Genomic DNA, 25,643 nt, shown 5'->3' on the forward strand with positions numbered 1-25,643 from the left:
GTGTGCTGTGTGATCTGTTGAGGACGCCAACACTGCAAAATACTAGTGGGCTAATGAGGAAGAGATATAGAGTCTGAACACCTTTAATGGGCAGTGATGCACACTGTGGAGTGCCGAGTTTTGTTCAGATCAGGAAAGTGAAATAATTTATATGGAAGGGAGACAAATAATTCTGCTTGAAAACACAACCCCATCTTTAAAGCAGGACCCCATTAACCAGTAACTGTGTATATCCAGGATCCTGGCTGCACCTATGGACGGACACGTCCTGGTGCTCATATAAAATTGGTGCTTGGATGCATTTCTTGTCATGACTCCAAGCCAGTCAATTTAGGGGCATGAACACATGTCTGCTTGTGTACTCTTCCCAAAATGCACAGACACACAGACTTTTGGAGCTGGCAGTGACTTCAGAGATCATCTAATGTGAACCTCTTCCCTTGACTCAGGAAAGCATTCCAGCCCACACTGGATGAGGGACTTGCGGAGGTCAGACACTGAATTTTGGTGCAACTGGAGCTAGAACCCTGGTTAAGGTTTCTTTCTTTTTGTGTCTTTAGGAGATAAAGTGACAGGATCAAATTAAAGACTTATTTACCCCCACTCTTACCTGCCTTGCAAGTACAAGACCCGTCCACAGGAGAGCAGACTGCATCATTTTTACAGCCACAGCGAGAGGAACAGTTTATCCCATAGGTTCCCAGAGGGCATGGGGTAGAGCAGTCAATTCCCTAGATAGGCACAAGTAGCAAAATGCACTCAGTTTTGCCAACTGAAATAAGGCCAACACAAATAAACAAAAATACACCTTGGCAATGCTAATTATACTTCCCCTCTAATTTTAACACACTGTATTTTTAAAATTTTGTTATAATGTCACCACTCTACAAATTTTAGAAAAGTAAGGGCAACTCTAGCTGGTCTATGTTTAGGATATATTATTAAATGGGATCCAAAAAAGTTTGCACCTACCTTAGCTTCGCCTTCATAGCAGAACCAAAACAAAACAACAATAAAAATCCTATGTCCTTGCTCAGACAAGTAGATATATAAAAATAAATTTTATCTGTAAAATTACTGTCAATAAATAAACATCAATATGAACTATACATTAGATCTCAACCCTTCCTAGACATCCTTATATAATATTATGTAATATTTTTAGTGGGTAAAGCAAAGCAACAACAGAACACATTCAGCAACATGATTCACTTTATCCGACAGGGAGCATTAAACATAGAATTAAGCTACCAAAGGCAACTGGAGGTCATCTGCTTTCAAAACAGAAGGGACTCTTAAGACAAAGCTAATTCAAGGGCTGAACCAAAGAGTTATGACAGGGTTAGAAAAACCTTTAAAGATCCTCTCAGCTCTGTGACTTTATGATCCACCAGTTCTACATTATGTGCTCTGGAATAATCATCAACATTCTCCATAGTTCAATGTGCTCTTTAAAATGGGAAGGAATAATTCAAGAACAACACATTCTCCTTTAAAGCAAAGATTCCTAGCCTATCATGATAAAATCTTAGAAACTGTAAGCAAAATTCTGCTCTATTGCGCATGGAATATAGACATATTTATAGGGTCTGGATTTTCAAAGGGACCTAAAAACTTATGTACTACCAACTACAGAATGTAAATCCATTACAAATGCTAACTCGATGTGCCTTCAAATTTCATGGACTTAAAAACAAAAGCTGTCAACAACAACAGTAATCTACTTGGAAAAGTAACTTCTTTGTCACCTATAAAACACAATAAAATACATTACTTAAGGAATAATTATAATATACTTTCTGACATATGTTTATATTAAAAATTAATGCCACATTTATAGTTTTACAGCTTTCCCAGTCATCATACTAAGGTAATTCCTTATATCTCTATTAGCATTTTTCTCATTTTCTCTCTCATTAATGACATGGATGACTTTAGCACATTCACTGTATTTCACTGGAGGACATATAAACCATGGTGTTGAGATGCTTCACACTGCACCCCTCTTCTCCTGCCTCAGAGCCCTAGTCACTCACTTTGAATCCTGGGGCACAGGTGCACTTTCCAGTCACACTGTCACAGTCTGCCCCATTTTGGCAGCTGCAGATCTGCTGGCAAGCTTCCCCGTAGAATCCAGGAGAACATGTCTCATTACAGTAGAGTCCTGACCAGCCCGGCTTGCAGGCACACTCTCCAGACATGGGATGACAGCTGAGAGACATGGATGAAAGGAATAAGTCACTTTGGGGTAAACATGACACCCAACTTCTGTGCAAATGTTGCTTTAGCAATGATCACTAAATGTGTGGGTAATTCCATGAGCAATAATTCAAACTTCATTCCCAGGCTGGGTATGATTTAATTAACTGGCTGAAACCTGATGGGTAATATAGAAATGTTGTATGAAATCAGCATCATGTCTAGCAGGATGTGTTACAACCACATCCTTTTGTCTGAAATTCTTTTTAATTTTCTTAAATTGAACGCACTAATTTTGTAAGAGGTCAACTCTGTGACAGGAGCTAAAAAAACTCCATCCAATGGACAATACCAAACCAGTTAACTAGTATGATGTCCCAGGAACACCAAAAGCAGTGACCTCATCAGCCTGTTTCTCCCTCAGTTCCCTATACCTGGTAGCAGGCAGCTGTCTCCACCTGAAACAGCAGCCGCATTGACCCACCAGGCAACCAGCTGTTGCTCCATAGCAAATGGACATATCAGCTGCGCTGAGATGCATGCGTAAGTGAGTTGACACAATAGGGCCCTCTGTGACATGCTGGCTCAAAACATATGTGCTTCTCACCACGAGAAAATCTTAACAATCAAACCAGTTCTGCTGACAGCTGGAAGACTTTTTAAAGATGGTCTTCCTTGCCCAATGTAGCTAAAACCCTGCCCTTAACTAGGGCCTACAACAAACACCTCTGTCATATCCAGATATTTGCTAAATGACTTCCCATCAGAGGACTGTTCATAGATTTTCTACTCTTGGAAAGAATGACAACCTGGGAGGGGTGAAGACTGAGGATGCAACCCCAGTTCTCCCACTATCTGAGTGGCCTCAGTGAAATCATACAACTTCCCTGGGTCTGATGTCCTAGTCCGTCAAGTGAGGGTCTCAGCCACGCCTCATAATCTCATATCCTATATTCCTCCTCCCCTTTGTTCAGAAAATTCCTGTGGATTGAATGGTTTGGTGCTCATTTTTGGAGGTTTATTTAAATATACTTTTAGACCCCTTCTGTACCTTAGTGTTCACAGGCAAAGGCCTAGAAATTCATCGAACACTCAGAAAACATGGCATGAAGAATACCTAAATACAGTTCTACATATGAGGTGGTTTCTTGAGTGTAGGTTTAGATGCATAGGACCAGGGCGTGAGTCTCAGATCTACGTAGATCTTCTCAAGTCTGCTTATCTTCTATTATCCTTGGGCCAATCGCTTATCCTTGAGCAGTCACATGGCATCTCCATGGCATCTCAAACTTAACATGTCAAAAACTGAGCCCTTGGGCCAGGCACCGTAGCTCAAACTTGTAATCCCAGCACTTTGGGAGGCTAAGGCGGGCAGATCACGAGGTCAGGAGATCAAGACCATCCTGGCTAACTCAGTGAAACCCTGTCTCTACTAAAACTACCAAAAAAAATTAGCCAGGCATGGTGGCAGACGCCTGTAGTCCCAGCTACTCAGGAGGCTGAGGAAGGAGAATGGTGTGAATCCAGGAGGCAGAGCTTGCAGTGAGCCGAGATCACGCCACTGCACTCCAGTCTGGGCGACAGAGCGAGACTTTGTCTCAGAAAAAAAAAACAACAAAACTGAGCCCTTGCTCTTTCCCTCAGTATCTACCCCTAATTGTCCAAATTTCCGTAAATAGCACCATCAGTCACTTAGTTTATCTAGGAGTTATTCTTTTTTTTTTTTTTTTTTTTGAGATGGAGTCTCTCTCTGTCACCCAGGCTGGAGTGCAGTGGTGCAATCTCAGCTCACTACAACCTCCACCGTTCAAGTGATTCTTCTGCTTCAGACTCCTGAGTAGCTGGGATTATAGGCATGTGCCCCATGCCCAGTTAATTTTTGTATTTTTAGTAGCGACAGAATTCCACCATTTTGGCCAGGCTGATCTCGAACTCCTGACCTCAAGTGATCTGCCCACCTTGGCCTCCCAAAGTGCTGGGATTATAAGCGTGAGCCGCCGTGCCTGGCCTAGGAGTTATTCTTGATAACTCCTTCTGCCTCATCACTAGAATTTAACCATTCTAACTCCAAAATATATTTGGAATCCACCCACGTCCCTTCATCTTCACTGTCCTCATTCTGCTCCAACCGATGCCATCTATCTCCTCACCTTCTGAACAGCCTTCCAACTGTGCGCCCACATCCACTCATGCCTTATCACCTAAAGAGTAAATCATATCATTCTCCTTCTTAAAACTCTTCAAAGGCTCCCCACTACCCTTGGAACAAAATCCAGACTGTTTAATATAACTACAGAGACTATACAATTCATTGTCTAAACCAGGGTATTTTTAAGAGTGAAGAGAGAGTTGCTAATAATTACACTAGGACAACAGGCCTAAAACAGACTGTCCTTGTGAAACCTGATACATAGTCACCCTAAATACACCCCTTGGGGCCTCGTCATCTGTCCACTGCCTACTCCTCAACCTCTTCTTTCATCTTTATTCTCTCTTTATTGCTGTACTTGACCACACTGGATTTCTTCTAGTTTGTAAAAGCATCATTTTTTTTCAACGTAAGGACCTCCACATGGGCTATTCCATATTCTTAGGATGCAGTTCCCTTACTCTCTGCTTATCTCTCTCCAGATTGTCTTTCCAGTCTCTTCCTCAAAGAGATCTTCCCTGTCCACCCAAATTGAAGGTAGGTCTCTCCACTTACACTCTTCCTTGGCGCCCTGATCCATCTTCTCATCTCATTTTCACAATCTATAATTCAGTTTATTTTTCTAGTCCTTTAATGTCTTCCTCCTCTCCTACACTGTGAGTTCCAGGAGGGCAAGAATTAAATCTGTTTTTCCACCTTTCACTGGCCCATAGTAGGCCCACAGTGAATGCGGATTGAATGAATAAGTGAAAATGCCACAGGTGATACAGAGTGGATGTGACTCCAGGGACCTAGCTTTCCCACATTAATCTGCTTCTCCCTGACATCTCAGAGTCACTGAACAATGTTAAATTATACTCAGTATATATGTATACAAAGGGGAAGATTTCCCCTAAAATTAGTTTTTAAAATGTCAAAGTCTTGGCTTAAAGGAAATAGCCATTAATCACAGAGAACAACTCATGAATGTCACCATGTTTGTGATGATATTGTAAGTGAATGCACAGACCAGGAGATGGCATTTACTGGGTCCTGAGTAAGTCTCAGCAATGTGCTGAGCACTATTTAGTTCAATCCTCACAACCATCCTAGATGGTATGATCCCATTTTATAAATGAGAAAATAGAGAACCAGAAAGGGTAAATTATTTATTCAAAGTCTCACACAGGTAGTGGGGCAGAATCAAACTTGAACCCAGGTTTGTTTTTATACCAAAGAAAAAGGAGGCTTGCTAACAGCCTGCTAAGGGGACCAGACATGAAGGAGAATTGCTAAGATTTAGAATTTGGCACATATAAAGGGGTCAACAGGATCAGTAAAAACAAATATTGTACAAAAAAACAGGGAAAAAATTAAGTCTGCTTCAGTAAGTCCTTACATTTGATAAAGGGAAAAGAAATATTTCAAGTGATGGATTGGTTAAAGTAGCCTACCTTATCTTAACATATTGTAAAAGAAATGATATTTTTGGTAGAAAATATTACTTTACATTGAAAAGTAGAAAATAGTATTCATGGTGTAGACATAATGTTAAAGAAAATAGACAATTTGGATGACAATGAATTCAACAAAGCAAACGGCAGGCTGAGAAATTGATATTCAGTGCCCCCCAGTGAGTGTTAGTGCTGCACACTGGTTTTCAGATTGATTGACACCAAAATTAGTATTCTGCAATTTGTAATTAGATGTAGGAAGCTAGAGCACTTTGGAGGCATTTGATGGGTTCTCATGCAGGCAGCTTAATTGATAATGAGATTTACATGTTGTTGTAGGAGCAGCAGATTGGAGGTTGAAGGGTGATATACTCATTACCTGTTTTCCATCTAAAGAACAGATTGCTTCGTGTATATGAAAATAGGATTATACACATATGGGAATAGTTGTCATTTTATAAACACATATAACTATACACATATATTCTAAGAAACTGTTCAATTTAATAGTTGAATTACGACAAAAGTCCAATACTATATAATATTGGCTGAAACAGGTCATTGAACTTCCTTTTATTCATTTCCTTAGATGTTATTAATGCTCAAATGTAATGACAATTATGTGACATTTGCAAATAGGTACATCCAGATTGTCCATAGCTATTAAATATCTTTATTACCAAAACCAGTTAATCTGTCTCTCTATGTTGCATGTGGAATATTATTAAATCTCAAATTTTATTTTCTTGTTCAAAATCATTTCCCTCATAACAGTTAGTTTTCAGTTGAAAAGCCCAGGTCACAGTGAATGTCTTTAGGCTCAATAATGGTGCTAAAGTTTAAAGTACTAGTATTACTTATAAATATATTTAAATTCCTTTCAGCCCTATGATAGACTGCAAAATAAAAATGGCTACAAATTCTTTGCAACACCTCCCATCGAGAGGTGGAGAATATTGAATCTGGACTTGGTTAGATGACTTGCCTTATCTAAAGGGATATTAGCAAATACGACATAACCAAAGGCTTTAAAAGTGTATGTTGGGGGTCTGTACTGTCTTCCGTTACTTTTAGAAGCCAGTCAACATGTGAAAAAGCCCAGGCTAGCCTGCTAGATACTGGAGATGTGTAGCTCAGTCACCCCCATCACCCAGTCAAATGCCAGACATGTGAGTGAGGATATCCAGGACCAATCAGCCTACAGTTTATCTGCCAGCTGAACACAAGGAGACCAGCAGAACCACCATCAAGCTGAGCCTAGCCCACATAGTCAAGCAAAAAATCATCAGTTAGTAAATAATTGTTATTTTATGTCATTAGGTTTGGAATAGTTTTTGTTGTTGTTGTTTGTTTTTTAATGCAGCAAAAGCTACCTGATACAAACCCTTACCCAACTATATGGCTAACATATATGTCAATGTGTATATCCATAGAACTCAATGTGTACCTAATGACAATATACATTATTAATTTACATTGTATTTGTTATCTCATTAATTATAATGGAAGGCTTTAGTACATCATAAATCATGTAACAGCAAAGCTCCACTTGCTTGATAAATGATAATGTGAACAAACTAGACTTTCAATTAATACAAGGATTCTATGCCCTTTGATTTGAAGGGAACTTGGACTTTCAGGAATTTTACAAATAGAAGTTTAAGATACGAGAACTAGATAGCTGGCTCCAATGATGAATTCAACAAGATAGAGTCATATAATCAATATTAAACTTGTTTTAATAGAAATTTGTAAAAGCTAATCTTTAAAAATACCATTCATGATTTACAAAATCATGAAAAGACTGATTTTCAAAAATATTCGGATTATTCGGTATACATTATTAGACAGATTTTAGTGTTATTGATCTATGTAATTGTCAAAAAATGTCATGTACTTCTTTGTTAACACATACACGCTTAGGTACATATGACCTATGTCAAAATTACCACAGTATTGCCATCAATTAACTAATTCTCCACTCTGCACCTTGCCACTACTAATATGGCATCCAATTCCAACAAAATCAACATGCTCTCTGCTTCTCCAGTTCTTCTCATAGCAGAGCTCTTCCTTTGCATAGATTTATTATTCCATTTGATTTCAGTTGTCTCTACATACAACGAAACGGCACACTGGTGTAATGTTCTTAGTTGTCACTACATGAGGCTTACTTTCTGCTGCAACAAGACTTATACTGTAGGAAAGGCACCCAAATTCATAACTTGCCCCGAATCCTGCCAGCTCCTTAAATATTAGGGAGTTGAAAAACAAAACCCTGTGGAGATTACTCATTTTTATTCCCCCAAATATTTACGTAAATGTGTCATGTAAAGAAAGGCAATATTTTCCAATGAGGAAAACCAAAGTTGACTAATGTGGCTTACAAGTTACTTGAATCATATTTTGCGAATACATTTCTTTCATATGTCCCACTAAAATGTATTCCAGCACACATACACAGGTGCACACGCACACACACAGAGTGCAAACTCTATATTTTTGTTACTAACAATGGTTTACAGAAGAGACCAACCACATGCTTTTGTTTACTTTTAACTTCTGTGCATTTGGGATTTGATGTGGCTACGAATTATCTTTCAGAAGTATAAATGAAGTAACAGCTGTACTGAATGCAAATAAAAATAATTCTAGTAAGATCTGAACTGCTATATAACACACTACATTTTTGTCAAACACAGCTTTTCCAGCAGTCTGCAAAGGAGGCCCAGAATTCTAAGTTATGTGTATCTGGTCCCTGGGGGAGGGAAAGAAGAAACAGGGGTAAGAAGATATTTTCAGGGCAGACAAGGTACAGTAGGGTGGGTGGGATCGGGGTTTCCTGTTCTCAAATTCTTCGAGAGGTTTTTGAGCTAAAAGTCCCTTGTGAGTTTTATGTCAGAGTAATCAGTTCGAAAAAGATATTTCACATGTGACAGCCACATGTGAAGCACTTTCACAAAACTTCCACCAGTACACTTCCTCTCTCTAGCCTTTTTTTTTTCTTCCACAGATGTGCTGTCAAATAAAAGATGCTGCAGTAAGAATCATTTTATGATATTTTTGCATACTAAACTTGGCTGAACACCTTGTCTCTCATTGCATCTTTGCTTCTAAGGGAATGTCACAGAATCCCTTGCTTAAGGGAAAGTTCTACTAACCTCAGCAAATTTTGTTTTTATCAGTGGTCATTAATAGAGAATAGAATTTGCTATCCACCAGTAACCATTGAACAATTTTGGCACCTCGGATGTGGACCATCACACATTAAGTTAAAAAGTCTTCCTTTTACTTGGCGATTCCTGCCCAGAGTAGCCTAGAGGCAGGAGGCGGCTTGGGGTAAGAATCACTCTATCAATCCCTCCTTCCAAATCCTGAAAACCGAGGTTACAATTTTCATAGGACACGTCCTTCCAGAGGAAGCTGATACTCACCTATGAGTGTTGTCCAAGTGGCAGGGGCACTGTTTGTCACATTTGATGCCGTAGAGCCCCTCAGGACACAGGCGTGCTTCGCAGCGCTCGCCAGCAAAGCCTGCTTCGCAGAGGCACGTGCCGCTCACATGGTAACACTTCCCTCCATTGACACACTGGCAGGTCTCAGCACAGAGAACACCATAGGTCCCAACAGGACACTCATCCTGGCACCTACCAAGCAAGAGGCGGGAGCAAGAAGAAAGATTAGTTAGTGCCATGTGAAAATAAATGGTTGATCCAGAATGGCTTTGTTATGCATGAATTGAAGCTGCTTTTTGCTGTTGCAATTATTTAGTGATTGTCCCATTACAGGGATGAAAAGCATTCAGATACATTACTCTGGCTAAGTATACTCTGGCTACATATTGTAGTAACAGCAGCATGATCTGTAGAAAACAAAACAAAACAAATAACAACAACAAAATGAAACCAAAACAAAAATACAAGCTTAGGACATGAGGCATGTTTACAGTTAGTGCTTGCCAAAGTTACACAGCACTTTAGTAGATACTAAGAAAACGAGAAAAGAAATTTTCAAATGTTAGTCCATAATGATGAAATTTCAAAACATACTTTCCCAATTCCAAAGAGAAAATTTTGTGTCAAATTTGAAACTAAATTTTAATTCTCTTGGCTTTCATGTGGACATTAATTATTAATCTTAGCCATGTTTCTACTTTTATTAAAAGCTGAATGGTAATCATTGCTCCTCAGTTAGAAAGTTATTTAACTAATAAGCCAAGTCCTCTTTAGATCCGGAAAACTCCGAGCTACCAAAATCTGACGTCCTCAATTCCAACATGGGAAGTGCCTGCCAGTAGGAAGGCTTGGAGTTTTCTAACACGAAATGTTTGGCTAGTGGGGTATTGCCCTCTGTTGGGAAGAAGGGCTGCCAAATGGCAAGGAGTAAAGATCAGCCCTCAAACATTCACTTTATTGTCTTTTTAAAAATGGCATTGGAGCTCTATCCAAGAGAAAGGATATGCTCTAGGTAAGGTGAATGAGGTGGGAAGCCGAGTTGCTAGAGGGAATCATGATAGAAAAGAGAAAATGATCTCTCTTGCTCCATGGAAAGCACAAATAGTTCTTAGACTAGCCAAGTTTCTTTTTGACTAGGCCAGGTGACTGGCTCTCTGCAGCAGGAGAGCTTTCTGCCAAGGGAGAGAGACAGGGCTTTGCCCAGCTGAGCATTCGCCACAAGAAGGGTACACTTTGTCTCGGCAGCCACTTCCCATGTGGCTCTCAAGTCAGGCCAGAACCAGAGTCAAAAATGTAGGTCAGCCTTGCATTTTTTAGATCTGTATAATGTGAGCAGCAAGGCATAATAACAAATTCAAGCACACTTAAAAGAAACAGAAAAGAAACATACTTCAAAGAAACAGTGTTTCCACAACTTTGCATATTTTTAATGATAGGGTGCAATAAGTAACAATACCAGGGTGGGAGGAATTCTATTTTAGTGTAGAGGACAAATCTTGATTTTTTTTTTTTTTTTTTTTTTTTTTTTGAGACAGGGTCTGCCTCTGTCACCCAGACTGGAGTGCAGTGGTGCCATCAGAGCTCACTGTAACCTCAAACTCCTGGGCTCAAGTGACCCTCCCACCTCTGCCTCCTGAGTAGCTAGGACCACAGGCACTCACCACCATGTCAGGCTAATTTTTAAATTTTTTGTAAAGATGAGGTCTTGCTATGTTAACCAGGCTGGTTTCAAACTCCTGGACTCAAGTGGTCCTCTCGCCTCAGCCTCCCAAGGTGTTGGGATTATAGGAATGAGCCACTTGGACCAGCCCCTTTGATGCTTTTCTGGTTACCTCTGGTTCTAGCATATATTTAATGTGATGGACATAAGGAAAAGAATCTCATGTAAATTTAGTTTCACAGATTCTAAACGTCTTCAGGTGTATTTGTCAATGGGTAGAACCTTCAATTGCTCAACAAACCATTAGGAAAGTTATGGAGTCATTGAACTAATACACAGCATAAAATAAAAAGTGTGCCTAAAAGTTATACATGTGCACACCTATTTTTGGACCGGAGTGTATTTTTAAAAGGTGCTCTTTATTTTTAACCTGTAAGAAGCTTCAATAAGCCAAGTCATTGAGTTTATTCCTTAAAGATGTAAACTTTAAAGAAAGAAATGCTTAGGCACAATAATTTGGTCTCATCATGGCTCCTACTGAAGGCTGTCAAGACAAGTTTTCAACCTGTCTGTTAGATTTTCTCGCAAGTCAGTACCAAAAGGAAAAAAGGTAAAGATAAATAATATCACTTTCCATCTCCTAAAAGGATTTGAAAACAAACCCAAACGTTAAATTTTAAACTATCTTCACGATTTCAACTTGGTAAAAAGCACCGCTTAAAAGTGGTTGAAAGTGGTATAGATCGGAAGCCTGGGAAAGTATCTGTTACCAAATTACAGGGAACCAGTGTGTTCATTTTATCATATCTTGGCAGAGACTTCCTTTCTCAGGAAAAATAAAATCTATAATAGCTGGCCTTGACCCACATTTACCTTTCTAACCTACAATTAAACACACTACTAGTTTGTATTATAAATATAAAACAAAAAGTCTTATTTGAATGTTACTTACTAAAGCAGCCATTATTTAAGCTGGATTCATATTCCCATTTTATTTTTTGTCAGTGTTGCACTTGTGGGACAATCCTGTTAATAATAGTTACGTCTACTTCTATCCACCAAAGGAATATGGTAGGATATCTTTCTAGAAGTATATATTTTCCATCTTGAAAATAAACATAATCATGAAATAACTGATGGCTTTCTGATTGACTGCATTAAAAGTCTTTACCAAGCAGTCTTATCTCCTTTTTGGTCCCTTTATCTTCAAGAAGCACCATTTCCCAACAAATTTTATGAGCTTAATGCTGTTTCTGTGGTCCCAAATGGAACAGGAAAAGCTCTCAAAAATTGGTAAAAGAGGAAACACGTTTTCTTAGGACAGATAGCAGAAAAGTAATAAAGATATAGTAATAAATATCAGCCACAGTAGAAATATGGAAATTCGGAGTTTCTAATTTTTTTACATTTCAAGTAATGTCCTGGAATTGGTAAGAATGGATAAATGTTAAGTATTAACACATCAATTCCCAAAACCAATGAGGGTCATAGACTTGTTTTAATACCATTTCTATTATTATGTTGCATGTCATTGTGACCTTAAGGAAAAAAGGAAGTGAGTTAATATGTAAAGGGTGACAGGTACTGCTTTCACTCCTGTCCTAAGCATGTCCTTCCCTAGAGTGATTGGAATAGTCAGGCCAAACTACGATTTAGTGTGAAAGAATCGCATTCCTCATTAAACCTGGGATCCATGAATCAGGTGCCTACCTTTCTAACATCCGGAACTGCTGCTCTGGGGGAAATGTAAAAAGCACTGGGAAAGAGCTCCTAGATCCAGGAAGGAGTTCCTCCATTGATGACCAATGCTGCGTTCCCCAATTCCTGTCTATAACTTTTGACTTCACCTCCTTTCATCCACGTTTATCTTCACCTTCAGGGTACTATCAAACACAGGCTTGGCAGAGCTGTTTTGGGCTTCACCTTAACACAGTTCATCACTGAGTCACACATGCTTTCATCCAGCGAACTCACTGGCACCAATCATGTGTGTGGGCCCCTACTAGGCTATTGCAGGACCCAGAGTGATCCTATGGCAGCACCATCAGCATGTGAAACTCTTTTAACTCCTTCAGAAGGAGTTTTTTGAGGATCTGGAAGCCATCATCTCTTCACTCTTACTTGACTGTGTCATGTTACATTTACTCACCACAATATCCTCTCAACCTTTCCACAAACCTCAAAGCCTTTTATTTGGGCATCCCATGCACTACTCTGCCAGCCTACAGGGTGCCTGTTTGGATTTTTCTTATTTCCCTCTGGCCGGGAGGACTGTCCCCACATCCTGGGAATGCTGTGCAGGCTCCTAGGGCCGGCAGCCCTCTGCCCTAACCTCACTGATCAAATTTCGCTGACTTTTCAACACAAGGGAAATGGCAAGTTAAGACCCCAGCCTGTCAAGGCCTTTCTCCCCGTGTCTCCCGTCACGGACTGCCTCATGGACATTCATAGTGACAAATGTGTTTGCTGTCTTTGTGTGTGTGTGTATGTGTGAACTCTAGAGCCCAGACAGGGATGACAGCTGAAAACAGGAATCATTTCACTGGCTCATCAGAAAAACAATAGTTACAACAGCAGTAGGTCGAGAAGCAAGTTCTCTCTTTACTTGCTTTACTTGCTTTCTCTTTCTCTGGCCCCTGGCCTTCCTTGGCTCAAATGTAAAATGTATCTGAAAATTAACTGTTATTCCCTTTCCCTGTATTCCAGATGAAATATGTATAAGCTCATTTGCCTTGTATGTTTATTGTTCTTGTGCTGCCTCTAATTTGAAACTTAAATCCCTAGAGGGCAAGAAAATAATTATATTGCCATTTCAGTGCCCTAAAATATGACAAGAAACTATTATTAAGATTGTGTTTGGTCTTGTGCCTCCCTTATCCCAACTCATTCTTCTATTATAGGATATTAAATGGATCCAGAAATTATCTAACAGCCTTATCTATCCAAAATACAACCTAAAACTAGGATGTCAGTTACAAAATATGAGTAGTCCAATTACATGTTATAAAAACTGTGTACTAAGAATGTCAACAATTCATTGCATGAAAAATTAAAGGAAAAATATGCAATTATATTAGCAAAAGACAAAAAGCCATTTAATGAAATTAAACAGCTACTATTAACAAAAGATTTTAATTAAAAAAAGGAATTTAAAAAACTACTTAAGAATGAAGAAAATAATTTACCAAATACCAATAGCAAACATGAAACCATGCTGAAGCCATTTCCAATAAATTCTGGAATAAGACAGGGATTTTTACTTTTACTGCTATTTGTCAACATTAATTTGGAGGCTCAATTTTATGCAATAATTCAAGGAAATGAAATAATCATTATACATATTGAAAAGAAAAGACTAACTTATGTTTATTTGTAGATGATATGATAGTATAACTAAATAACTCCAGAGTTTGCTAAAAACAACATTAAAATTACCTTAAAAGTTTGGTATTATGAATAAATTAAAAAGTAAATAGTCAAAAGCAAGTTTTTCTTCAACCTGAAATATCCAATTAGATGCAGAAATGAAATTTTAAAAAATTACAAAATACTCAGAAATAAATTTAATAAGAAAGTACAGGGTCTAAGTTGGAGGGAGGAGGGAACAAACCTGACAGTATCTTATTAAAAGTCATAAAATTATACCAGGATTTTAGAAAGAGAAAAAATAAGGGGAAAATAGTTGAAGGAATTCTTAATTGAAAGACATCATAAAAAATAATGACAGCTAATATTTATACAGCTCATAAACATCACTCAAATTGATAATCACTAGTATTTACACAGTTCATAGAAATCATTCTAGAATAATAATATCTAATATTGATAAGTTCCAGGACTGTTTTAAATGTTTTAACACACTAACTTATTTAATCCTTACAACAACCCTAGAGAAAAGTACAATTATTATTAGGATGTTACAGACAAAGGTGTTTCTAATGCCTATAATCCTAGCACTTAGGGAAGCCGAGGCGGGCAGATTGCCTGAGCTCACGAGTTCGATACCAGCCTGGGCAACACAGTGAAACCCTGTCTCTACTAAAATACAAAAAATTAGCCTGATGTGGCAGCGTGTGCCTGTAATCCCAGCTACTAGGGAGGCTGAGGCAGGAGAATTGCTTGAACCCGGGAGATGGAAGTTGCGGTGAGCTGAGATCGTGCCACAAGACTCCAGCCTGGGGGAAAAACGAGACTCCGTCTCAAAAAAAAAAATAAAAGGTGTTTCCAGGGACACTTTGACCTAAACCTAGATTCCAAATGGTTGTTTTTAATCACTATGCCCTTCTGCCTCTCAAGTCTCTTCTCAAATCCTACACACACATCCAGTGAGCTTGGCTACCTAGTCTTGCAGGACATGACAGATTCACGAGCATTAAAAGAAGGATGCATACATCAAGTTAAAAACCTTCTGCACAGCAAAGAATACAATCAACAAAGTGAAGAGACAACCCACAGAATGGGATAAAGTATTTCCAAACTATCCATCTGACAAGGGGTTATACGTTGGTGAAAAAGTAATTGCGGTCTTCACCTTTACTTTCAATGGCAAAAACCGCAATTACTTTTGCACCAACCTAATAACCAGACTATACAAGGAGCTCAAACAATTCTATAGGAAAAAGTCTAATACTCCAATCAAAAATAGGCAAAAGATTTGAATAGACATTTCTCAAAAGAAGACATACAAATGGCAAACAGGCATATAAAAAGGTGCTCAACACCATTGATCATCAGAGAAATGCAAATCAAAACTACAATGAGATATAATCTCAAACCAGTTAAAAATGGCTTTTATCCAAAAGACAGGCAACAACAAATGCTGGTGAGGATGCAGAAAAAAAGGGAACCCTTGTACACTGTTAGTGGGAATGTAACTTAGTAAAACCACTATGGAGAACAGTTTGGAGGTTCCTCAAAAAACTAAAAATTGAGCTACCTTATGATCCAGCAATCCCACTGCTGGGTGTATACCCAAAGAAAGGAAATCAGTATATGGAAGTATATCTGCACTCCTAGGTTTGCTGCAGCAGTGTTTACAATAGCTAAGATTTCAAAGCAACCTACATGTCTATCAACAGACGAATGGATAAAGAAAACGTGGTACATATACACAGTGGAGTACTATTCAGCCATAAAAAGAATGAGATCCAGTAATTTGCAACAACATGGATAGAACTGGAGATCATTATGTTAAACGAAATAAACCAGGCACAGAAAGACAAACATCACATGTTCTCACTTATTTGTGGGATCTAAAAATCAAAACAATGGAATTCATGGACACAGAGAGTAGAAGAATGGTTCCCAGAGGTTGGGAAGGATAGTGGGAGGGTGTGGGGGAAATGGGGATGGTTAATGGGTACAAAAAACATTAGAAAGGGCTGGGTGTGGTGGCTCATGCCTGTAATCCCAGTACTTTGGGAGGCTGAGGTGGGTGGATCACGAGGTCAGGAGATCGAGACCATCCTGGCTAACACGGTGAAACCCCGTCTCGACTAAAAATACAAAAAAAAAAATTAGCTGGGCGTGGTGGCGGGCACCTGTAGTCCCAGCAACTCGAGAGGCTGAGGAAGGAGAATGGCATGAACCCGGGAGGTGGAGGTTGCAGTGAGCCGAGATCGCACCACTGCACTCCAGCCTGGGTGACAGAGCGAGACTCTGTCTCAAAAAAAAAAAAAAAAAAAAAAAAAAAAAAAAAAAAAATTAGAAAGAACAATTAAGACCTACTATTTGATAGCATAATAGGGTGACTATGGTCAATAGTAACTTAATTGTACTTTCTGAAATAATTTGAAGAGTGCAATTAAATTGCTTGTAACTCAAAGGATAAATGCTTGAGGAGATGGATACCCCATTCTGCATGATGTGTTTAGTTCACATTGCATGCCTATATCAAAACATCTCATGTACTCCATAAATAGATACATCTACTATGTCCCACAAAAAAAAAAAAAAATTGAAGAAAAAGAAGTAGGGTGTGCAAAGCCCTCTGAGATAACAGTTTACCATTTAACACAGAGGATGATGAACAGGGGCAGGAAGACCCGCACGAGCACAGCCAGTTTTTCCTGTTTCATGTGGGACCAGAGGGCCCTGTAAGTCCCAGCAGATCTGACTCTGTCACCACCACACAATCGAATGATTGACATTCTCAACAGAACACTGAATCATAAGAAAGTCACTTCATACTTTTGAAAGGTACCTAAGTACACATCCCATTTAAAAATAAATCTATCCCCAAGCACTTACAGTGTAAGTGGCAGTCCTAAACACTCAACTCTCTAGAATGACATTTTCATCACGGGTTCTGAATAGCTGATATTTCATGGTCTTTTTTTTTTTTTTTTTTTTTTTTTAGTGCTTTTTCTGTTATTTTCAATTTACCATTGCTATTTATAATTCAGTTTCTATTATGGAAGAGTCATGGACACATGTTATTGAAGATGCTGCCTAGACCCTACAAACTTTCCTTTCACATCATTATGAACAGTCAGAGAAATACAAGGGCATCCTTACCGTTCCCCTGTGTATCCTGGACTGCAATGACATTGGCCTGTGGGAGCATCACACGTCCCTCCATTATGGCACTGGCATTCTTGGGAACAGTTCTTTCCAAAGCGACCCTCGGGGCAAGGCTGACCACATACTGTGCCCTGCATTCAAAGAGACTTGGAAAATTAGATGGGCCTCCAGCCAGGGAAAGACGACTGATGGATGAAGAAGAAAAGAGAGGAAATAGAAAGGAGGGATAAGGGAACAGGGCTGCAAGAAAATTAGATTGGGGAATTTTAGAGCACATAAACTGTTCATCATCTTTAAAATGTTAGAAACATTAAATTGACTTAATTACTCAGTAAGCCCAAATCTCAAGATACATTCAAAGATGGCTGAATAGTAATATTAAGCAAAATCCATATTAAAAACTGAAGTTTAAGACAAAGTTACATCAAACTATTATGGCAACCTAAGGAATGTATAAATCCTCCTGATGTTTTTCCTTGTGTCTTACATGCACAATAAGTCAACAATACTTATTGAGCATCCGTTACATAAATGGCAACATCTGCCGCACACGGAATATCCAAATGCTTTACCATATGTTCTAGAGAAAATACACATTTTATCATTGACGTTATTTCTTAAAATGTAGCATAACACAAGATTGAAATGTTATGTACCTGAATTAACAATCACATTGCCAAAGAAAGACTTCTACAGGAATGAACCTAGACATTTATTTCAGAAAAAAAACATTTTATTTTCAGCAGATTCAACAAGCATTGCTGAGCCAAGATCAATAGGAAACTTATTTCCTGGAGAGAAAAACCAAGAGAGTAACTTGGATATTTCTCCTCACCCTAGAGGCTGTCCATCTTGTCAAGCACAGTCATTATATTTACTCCAATCCTGTCTCGATAAGAATAAGATACTGGGGCCAGGCGCGGTGGCTCAAGCCTGTAATCCCAGCACTTTGGGAGGCCGAGACGGGTGGATCACGAGGTCAGGAGATCGAGACCATCCTGGCTAACACAGTGAAACCCCGTCTCTACTAAAAAATACAAAAAGCTAGCCAGGGCGAGGTGGCGGGCGCCTGTAGTCCCAGCTACTCGGGAGGCTGAGGAAGGAGAATGGCGTAAACCCGGCAGGCGGAGCTTGCAGTGAGCTGAGATCTGGCCACTGCACTCCAGCTTGGGCGACAGAGTGAGACTCCGTCTCAAAAAAAAAAAAAAAAAAAAAAGAATAAGATACTGTACCATTAACTCAATGAAATACTCTGTTTTCTTCTTCACTTGGCTGTAACACTTGGGCTCACAGCTTCTCATCTATTTATTGGACTTATAATTAGACAAACAACATATCCCAAATAACAGGGATTTTTCTAATGTTTTTAACTATTGGAAGCTGTTGCTCTGTCCTCCCTCTCTCTAAAAAAAGGCAGACTGTGGGCACTCTGAAATTGGAAGCAAGTGAACACCAGATGGTTTCCTAAATGTTTATTCTGGACAGCATAAGCAAATACATTTCCTCTAACTCCTGGCTACCCACAAAGGCAGTTGGTGTGCTAATTAAGTCTCCTCTGGTGGTTTCTAGCTATCTACAAACGGGAAATTTCTTCCACAGACTCTTGGAATGGGAAAGGCCTTTGAGAAATGATTCGAATCAGCACTTAACTGAGAATTGTCTACGTGCCAGGCGTTGAGCGCTGGGATGTAGAATCAAAGATTCTCACTGAGAATCAAAGATAAGGTAACAATCCTCAATTAGCTCACAATATGGGGAAGAGGACAGATGTAAAAATCACTCTAGTCCCTCCACTCCAGTCTGACATGGTATACTTAGTGTGAGGTAAAAGCATGACTGCAGGAATAATGTACTGAAGGTCGGTCTGTGGTAAGCAGGGGTGAAAATTCTCACTCTCTCAGAGCCTGACTTAACTACCCATAGTGGTCCCACACAAGCTTCAGAAATGCACTGAAATATTTTCGTGCATAAGGATTAGCATTCACAAGCAGTTTTAAAGAGGACATGATTTCTCTTAGTTGAAATACGAAGGTATGTGTGTGTAATAGGAATATATATTCAACTTTGAAAAGCACATAGGATGACAGCACAAATAACATGTTGTAAAGGAGAAGTATAAGTTGAAAGCTCAGCTACACAGGAGAAAAAAACAAGCTGAAGGATTTTTGAAGCAGAAGTAAGGTAAGAGGCCCAGGACACAGAGAAAGAGGTGAGGGGAGGCTCCGTTGGGCCGCTAGAGAGGGGTCCATCTGTCCACATACTGGGACTCATAACCCAAGCCTGCGGTTACCATTTACCCACATCCTGACCACCCCAACTGAGAAGAGCCTCAGCATCAAGGCAAGGCAACGCCACAGACAATATCTACACAGAAGTCCTAGGAGTAAAAGGCCCACAGCTCCTTATCCAGAGAGCATGGGATTCTCAACACTCTGCTGCTCCAGCAAAATACTTTCATCGCAGAAGACCAACGTTGGCAAAAGGCTGATAGGAAATGAAAGAATAGAAGGAGTCAAAAATAACCCAGCATCTTTACCTCAGACAACTAAGAGAGAAGTGTTAGTTTTAACCAAGACAAAAAAGGTAGAGGAGGAGTAGCCTTACAAAAGGCTTGGGTATACAAGTTTGAATTTATTAAATGTATTAACATCGACTCTGCCAGGCCTACTCAAACCTGCTCAGTACTCCTTAAACAGCTTCTCTTTCACCTCGTCCTCATCCTCAGGTATTCAATTAAAGTTCTCCTCTCTCTCAAACTCCGTTGCCTCATGCTGTTTCTCCACGCTTTGCCTCTAAAATGAACTTTGTCTGGGCTACTCATCATTTCTGACCTCTCAGATCTGATTTTTATTGTATACTTGCCCCAGTGGCCTTGACATCTTAAACTCTCTCTTACTTCCCAAGACCCTCACTGAAAAATGAACTCCAGTTCTTCTTTGTTCCACAGCCACAAGAAAGGGCAATACCAGACCAATTCTCCTCCCAGGTCTGGCTGTGGAGACTCTAGCTTGGACATTGCCCAAACAGATGGTGGCTTTGTGTCTATAGGTTATCAAGGTTGGGGTGACAAATATAAATCTAAGCTCAAGGCAGGTAAGATCAACATCTAGGAAAACCATCAAGTGCTTCTTAAAGCTATGGGTCTGGATGAGATTGCCAGAGTGGATTTATGGTGAGAAAAGAGAAGGACAAAACTTAAACCTACAAAATCCTGTAATGAAGTAGTATGTAGAAGAAGGGGGATTAGAAAAAGAGATCTTTAGTATGAAAGGTAAGAGAGGGGATGATTAGAAAAATAGAAGGCAAAGGAATTAAGGAAGGGAGGTTGGTGATCAACAGAATGAAAAGCTTTGGAGAAGTGAAGCTGAATGAGAACAGAGAGTCTTGGCAATTCAGTCCCTTGTAACCTCTGAAAGAACAGCTTCAGCACTGCTCGTGGAAATAGAAGGTGATTAAAAAAAAAGTCAATTGCTCTGTTAAATAGTTTGCTAATGAAGGAAACAGGTATTGGTTGCTCACTCATCTGCCTTCAAGCAGACATAGGCACAAACAAACTCAGAGAGATGACATCAATATTATTCTATTTCCTGATTTCAGATGTCTAATTTGAAGCTAATTGTCACTGTGTATTCTACGTAACTCTAAGCATGTGAAATTGCTACATGAAGAAAGGGTATCCTGGTCAAAGTTTGGAAAATATGTTGAATAGCTTCTTCTTGGATTATCACACTCAAGGCTCTGAGAAGTCCTGCAATACTTGGTAAATGTGGTTTACCTCAATGTATCTCCAGATTTATACGATTTTTTTTTTCACGTGACACTTATACTGTTGAGAATAATATTCCCAAAGAACAACAACAACTCCTGGAACAAAATTATGAAAATAATTATTAAATAAATCTAGTGTTTATCAGCACTGACTGTCATGTGAGACTAGATATTTGTCTCTCTTTTTTTTATCCTTAAGGGAAATGCAGGACAGATGGCCACTACCCTTTACATGACAACCTTTGATGCACTTCAAGTCTAGGACTAAATCACCTTCTTCTGTCTCCTCAGAACTGAAGAGCTTCGGCTTTAAAATGGCTTGAGTCTGTCCAGTGTTGAAATCTTCAACCATCATGGTAACTTTCTTTTGTGCTAAAATCTCCTGCATGTGTATTCACTGAGTATCCTGGAATGGGTGACTTTGGGGTGGAGGCAGAGGAGGTGGAAAGGAAGCTTACCATCCAGCCAGAAGGGCAAGAGCATTCTCCAGTGACGTGATGACACACTCCTCCATTTTGACAAGGGCATCTCTGCTCACACTGTGGACCATGTTTACCAGGAGGACAAAGATCCTCACAGCTGAGGGATTAACATGTGACAAAGGACACTGTTATTTCCCAGACACATGATCCTCAGGTTCACAGGCACAATAGCACCCAGGTTCCCCAAAATAGACAAGCTTTCTGTGTTCAATAATTGCTTCATTTAATTCATTGACATCAAGAACATTAATCATATTGCCTGGAAGTGTCTTTGAGGAGTCACCCAGTCCTTCCCTTTGTTTTGGGGTACTTTCTAATAAAGCCATTTCGGTTGGAAGAGAAGCTGTCCTGTCTGAGAACACTGAGGAAGAAAACTGGCCAAACACTCATTGGTGACAGGAACTTTTCATGTAACTCTTATAAAGCGCTTGTGCTCCAATTTAAGTCTACCTTTGTTTATGTGTTTGTTCTATTCCCAAAGAAAATTGAGATGTTGCACATCACACCCTTTGTGCACATATTCATCGTTCATTTTTTTCATTTTTAAAATTGTACTTTAAGTTCCGGGATACATGTGCAGAATGTGCAGGTTTGTTATGCAGGTGTACATGTGCCATGGCGGTTTGCTGCATCTATCAACCTATCATTTAGGGTTTAAGCCCCACATGCATTAGGTATTTGTCCTAATGCTCTCCCTCCCCTTTTCCCCCACCCCTAGACAGACTCCGATGTGTGATGTTCCCCTCCCTGTGTCCATGTGTTTTCATTGTTCAACTCCCATTTATGAGTGAGAACACGCAGTGTTTGGTTTCTGTTCCTGTGTTAAGTTTGCTGAGAATGATGGCTTCCCGTTTCATCCATGTCCCTGCAAAGGACATGAACTCCTTCTCATCATCCATTTTTGGCGTTCTCTCCTCCTGACTGACAAGTTTCCCTTCTCTCACCCACCCACGTGTCGCATGGCCCTTCTTCTCTAAGCCTTTGTCTTTCCTGCTCTCCTGGGAATTCGCTCCAGGTTTCCCAGAGCCCAATTCAATTGTGGCCTTAATGAAAACCCATAAAAGCAATATTAACAATTAAACAGTTTGAGATAATCTTCAATTCTGAAAATCAGGACTTTCTAGGGTAATGCATTTTTTTCTTTAGCTCCACTCTACAGACATTTAACACTGTTGGCAGGAAGTGTTTACCTAATCAGCCATATTTTGTTTTTTCAAGTTTTAGTTCTGTGATTTATAAATGTAATTTTCTCAGTAAGAGAACAGGATTTTTCTATCTCTTACTTTTTTTTAGCAACTCCTGCCTCTTAATTCTGTTGGTGAATAGAAGTGAACTGAAGCATGCCCTTTCCACAAAATAAACACAGTGGAGGTTAAGTAGTTGCTTGAATGTTCCTCAGAAAGAATTAAACTGTGTGTGCACATAATCTACATAGATGTAATACACATATCTTTACATTCACAAAGCAATATGTATCCATGGGCATTAAATAACGTATGTATCCCTAAGAGTTAATCTTTTATTATGGACTATTTTTAACACCTTCCTCCTTTTCTCTTCTAATGCACTGAACCCACCCAGCTTTCCCCAGCTATTTAATTGCCACAAAGAGCAAAAAGACACGGACCATTAACACCCAGCAGTATAAATGAACGTAATCTCGGGAGATCCAAACAGAACCCCAAATATGCCCCAACAACGCCCAAATAGTGCCATTCAACACAACATCCTTACTGACCCTCTTTTTCTTTGCCTTGCTAAAAGGAAAGCATGGAAGCTGGCCCTTAGATTCAGGCTGGGCTCTGATGTCCAAGAGCCAGCAGCAGCAGCACCTAGTGGCCATCACAGCTGACCTCTGTATCTGTGCCTGCAGCCTAGACCCATCAGTAACTCTTCAGGCAGCAATGCAAACTGAAGCACAAGAAATATGATGGCAGCAGCAGCACGAATGGAGAGGGTGGGTGGGCTCCGCTCTGCTGCTGGGCAGCATGTGACTTACAAGGCTCCGGTGTATCCTGGTGGGCAGCGGCATTCCCCCGTGACGTGGTCGCAGGTGGCTCCATTCTGGCACTGGCATCTCTGATGACAGTCGTTACCATAGGTGCCCTGCTCACAGCGGTCCTCACAGCGCCAGCCCCGGAAGCCCGCAGCACAGTGGCAAGCCCCAGTGATGGGGTTGCACAGAGCCCCATTTTTGCACTGGCACCGGCTGGTGCAGTGGGGACCCCAGTGATCACCATCACAGGCTGAGGTTGGGGAGAGAAACAATGGATATCAGAGCATGGGTGTGGGTAAGGGAGAACCAGATTTCTTCTCCTCTTGGGGAGAATGGCTTGGTGCCCTCTCATCGCCATTCATTAGCTGGACATCAGGGTCCTGGCTCCAACCCATGGCAATGCTTCACAAACTGGTGCTCAGCACCAACTGGGCCACCTCCTATCACTCCATTGTTTAACTATCACTTCATTGACAATCATGTCAATAAAAAATAAAAAGTCCCCAGGCAGTTTACTCAGACTGTGTTCTGAATCCAGAGTGTGGAGTCTGATGTGGCTGGAGAAATGGGCTAGGGGAAGAGCTCAGGGGGTCTGCAAGGAGAGCAGGCTGGCTAGGCAGATGGGAATGATCAGCTCATGCAGGGACTCTTTTTGCATATGAAGGGGTTTGGATTGCATCTTGTGAACAAGGGATTGGTAGTGAAAGATTTTAAGCAAGAAGGGAGAGCACAGATTTGCCTCCTCCTAGGTGTGTGGAAGGAGTTGACGATGAGAGGCAGAGAGATGGAGCAGGAAAAATGGCAACAGTCCAGATCACCATCACAGGCAGTGACCATGAAAAGGGACAGGGGACCCAGAGGCAGAGGTACTGGGGAGTAGACTGACCCTGCTACAGGTCTGGGCCAGAGTCCCGAGTCCTCTAAGAAGGAAACTACTGATTTGCTTTTAAGATATCAGTCAAAACAAATTGGAAGGTAATCAGAATTACCAACCAAAATAATAATAATAATAATAATAATGGGCAGAAAAAAATGGACAAATATGCTTAAATACATTGACATATTTAAAAAAATAAGACAAGCCTGAAGCTGAAGAATGCACATTAAATAAAAAGATAATAGAGAAACAAAACCGGGTAAAAGACAAAGGAAGAAAATAGCATTTGAGAGATATATTTAAAGTGCAGTTCCAAAGCAAAGAAAGAGAGGCTTCAATACAAAAGTCAGTGAGTAGAAAAGGGGAGCAGGGAAGGAAAAAAACTTCAATTCCAAACATTCTAAAAAATTAGAGACGGTGATGATAAACAAAATGTGTACTCTTAATATGTATTGCCGAGCCAGCAGCATATTTATTTATTAGATGCTATAAAAATCACTTGAAGAAGAGGCACCCTGCCTAGAGCTCTTAGAATAAACTGCTTTTATGATAAAAAAAAAAAAAAAAAAAAAGTTTCATTTCGTAAAAATTTTGTAACTTCAACAGACCTGGAATAAATTGTTCAAAAGAAAAAACTCTAGGTACACAGCAAACAACTCATCAGAAGTACTGAATCTGTCTTCCAATATTAGAATCTACCTTTGATTTCATAATATCAAAAGGTTTAAATGAATAATTCTGTTTTTAATCAGTATGACTTTGGTCTCATTAGTACTTTAATAAACACACTTTAATACAATTAAAAACAATGAGAGAGAATTATGGAACCTAAAGCAGATCAAGAAAGCAATTACCTAAGAACTCACAATCTTCTTTCACAAAATAAGATTAGGTGGTAGTTCCAAAATGAGACTGAAGCCTAATTGCTATTCATATGAGTTATTTCTTTTATTGCCTATGGATATGGACAATGAGTCTTTTTTCCATTGTAATTCTTTTAATGTAGGATCTTAAAAGAAAAAAAAATCTTTAAGAAAATTGCATGGTACGTTCCTTTTGATCCTCTCAGCTACCCCAGGTAGGGAAGACTCTGTCCTGTTTT

At 39.7% G+C, this 25,643-nt stretch overlaps 1 protein-coding gene across 3 annotated transcripts in view; it reads right to left on the reverse strand.

The window, feature by feature from the left end:
• Positions 1 to 25,643, reverse strand: part of MEGF10 (multiple EGF like domains 10) — a 397,687-nt gene that overhangs the window by 42,405 nt on the left and 329,639 nt on the right. For all 3 annotated transcript variants that reach the window (XM_030927482.1, XM_030927483.1, XM_030927484.1), the window contains 6 exons: positions 23,668 to 23,914; positions 21,645 to 21,765; positions 17,413 to 17,549; positions 9,216 to 9,428; positions 2,037 to 2,211; positions 611 to 731 (listed from right to left, as the gene is read on the reverse strand). In XM_030927482.1, coding sequence (XP_030783342.1) covers positions 611 to 731; positions 2,037 to 2,211; positions 9,216 to 9,428; positions 17,413 to 17,549; positions 21,645 to 21,765; positions 23,668 to 23,914 — 1,014 coding nt within the window. The remainder of the gene's footprint in view (positions 1 to 610; positions 732 to 2,036; positions 2,212 to 9,215; positions 9,429 to 17,412; positions 17,550 to 21,644; positions 21,766 to 23,667; positions 23,915 to 25,643) is intronic.

This window comes from Rhinopithecus roxellana, chromosome 3 (genome assembly GCF_007565055.1).
Source record: "Rhinopithecus roxellana isolate Shanxi Qingling chromosome 3, ASM756505v1, whole genome shotgun sequence".
In the NCBI taxonomy this organism is placed as follows: Eukaryota; Metazoa; Chordata; class Mammalia; order Primates; family Cercopithecidae; genus Rhinopithecus; species Rhinopithecus roxellana.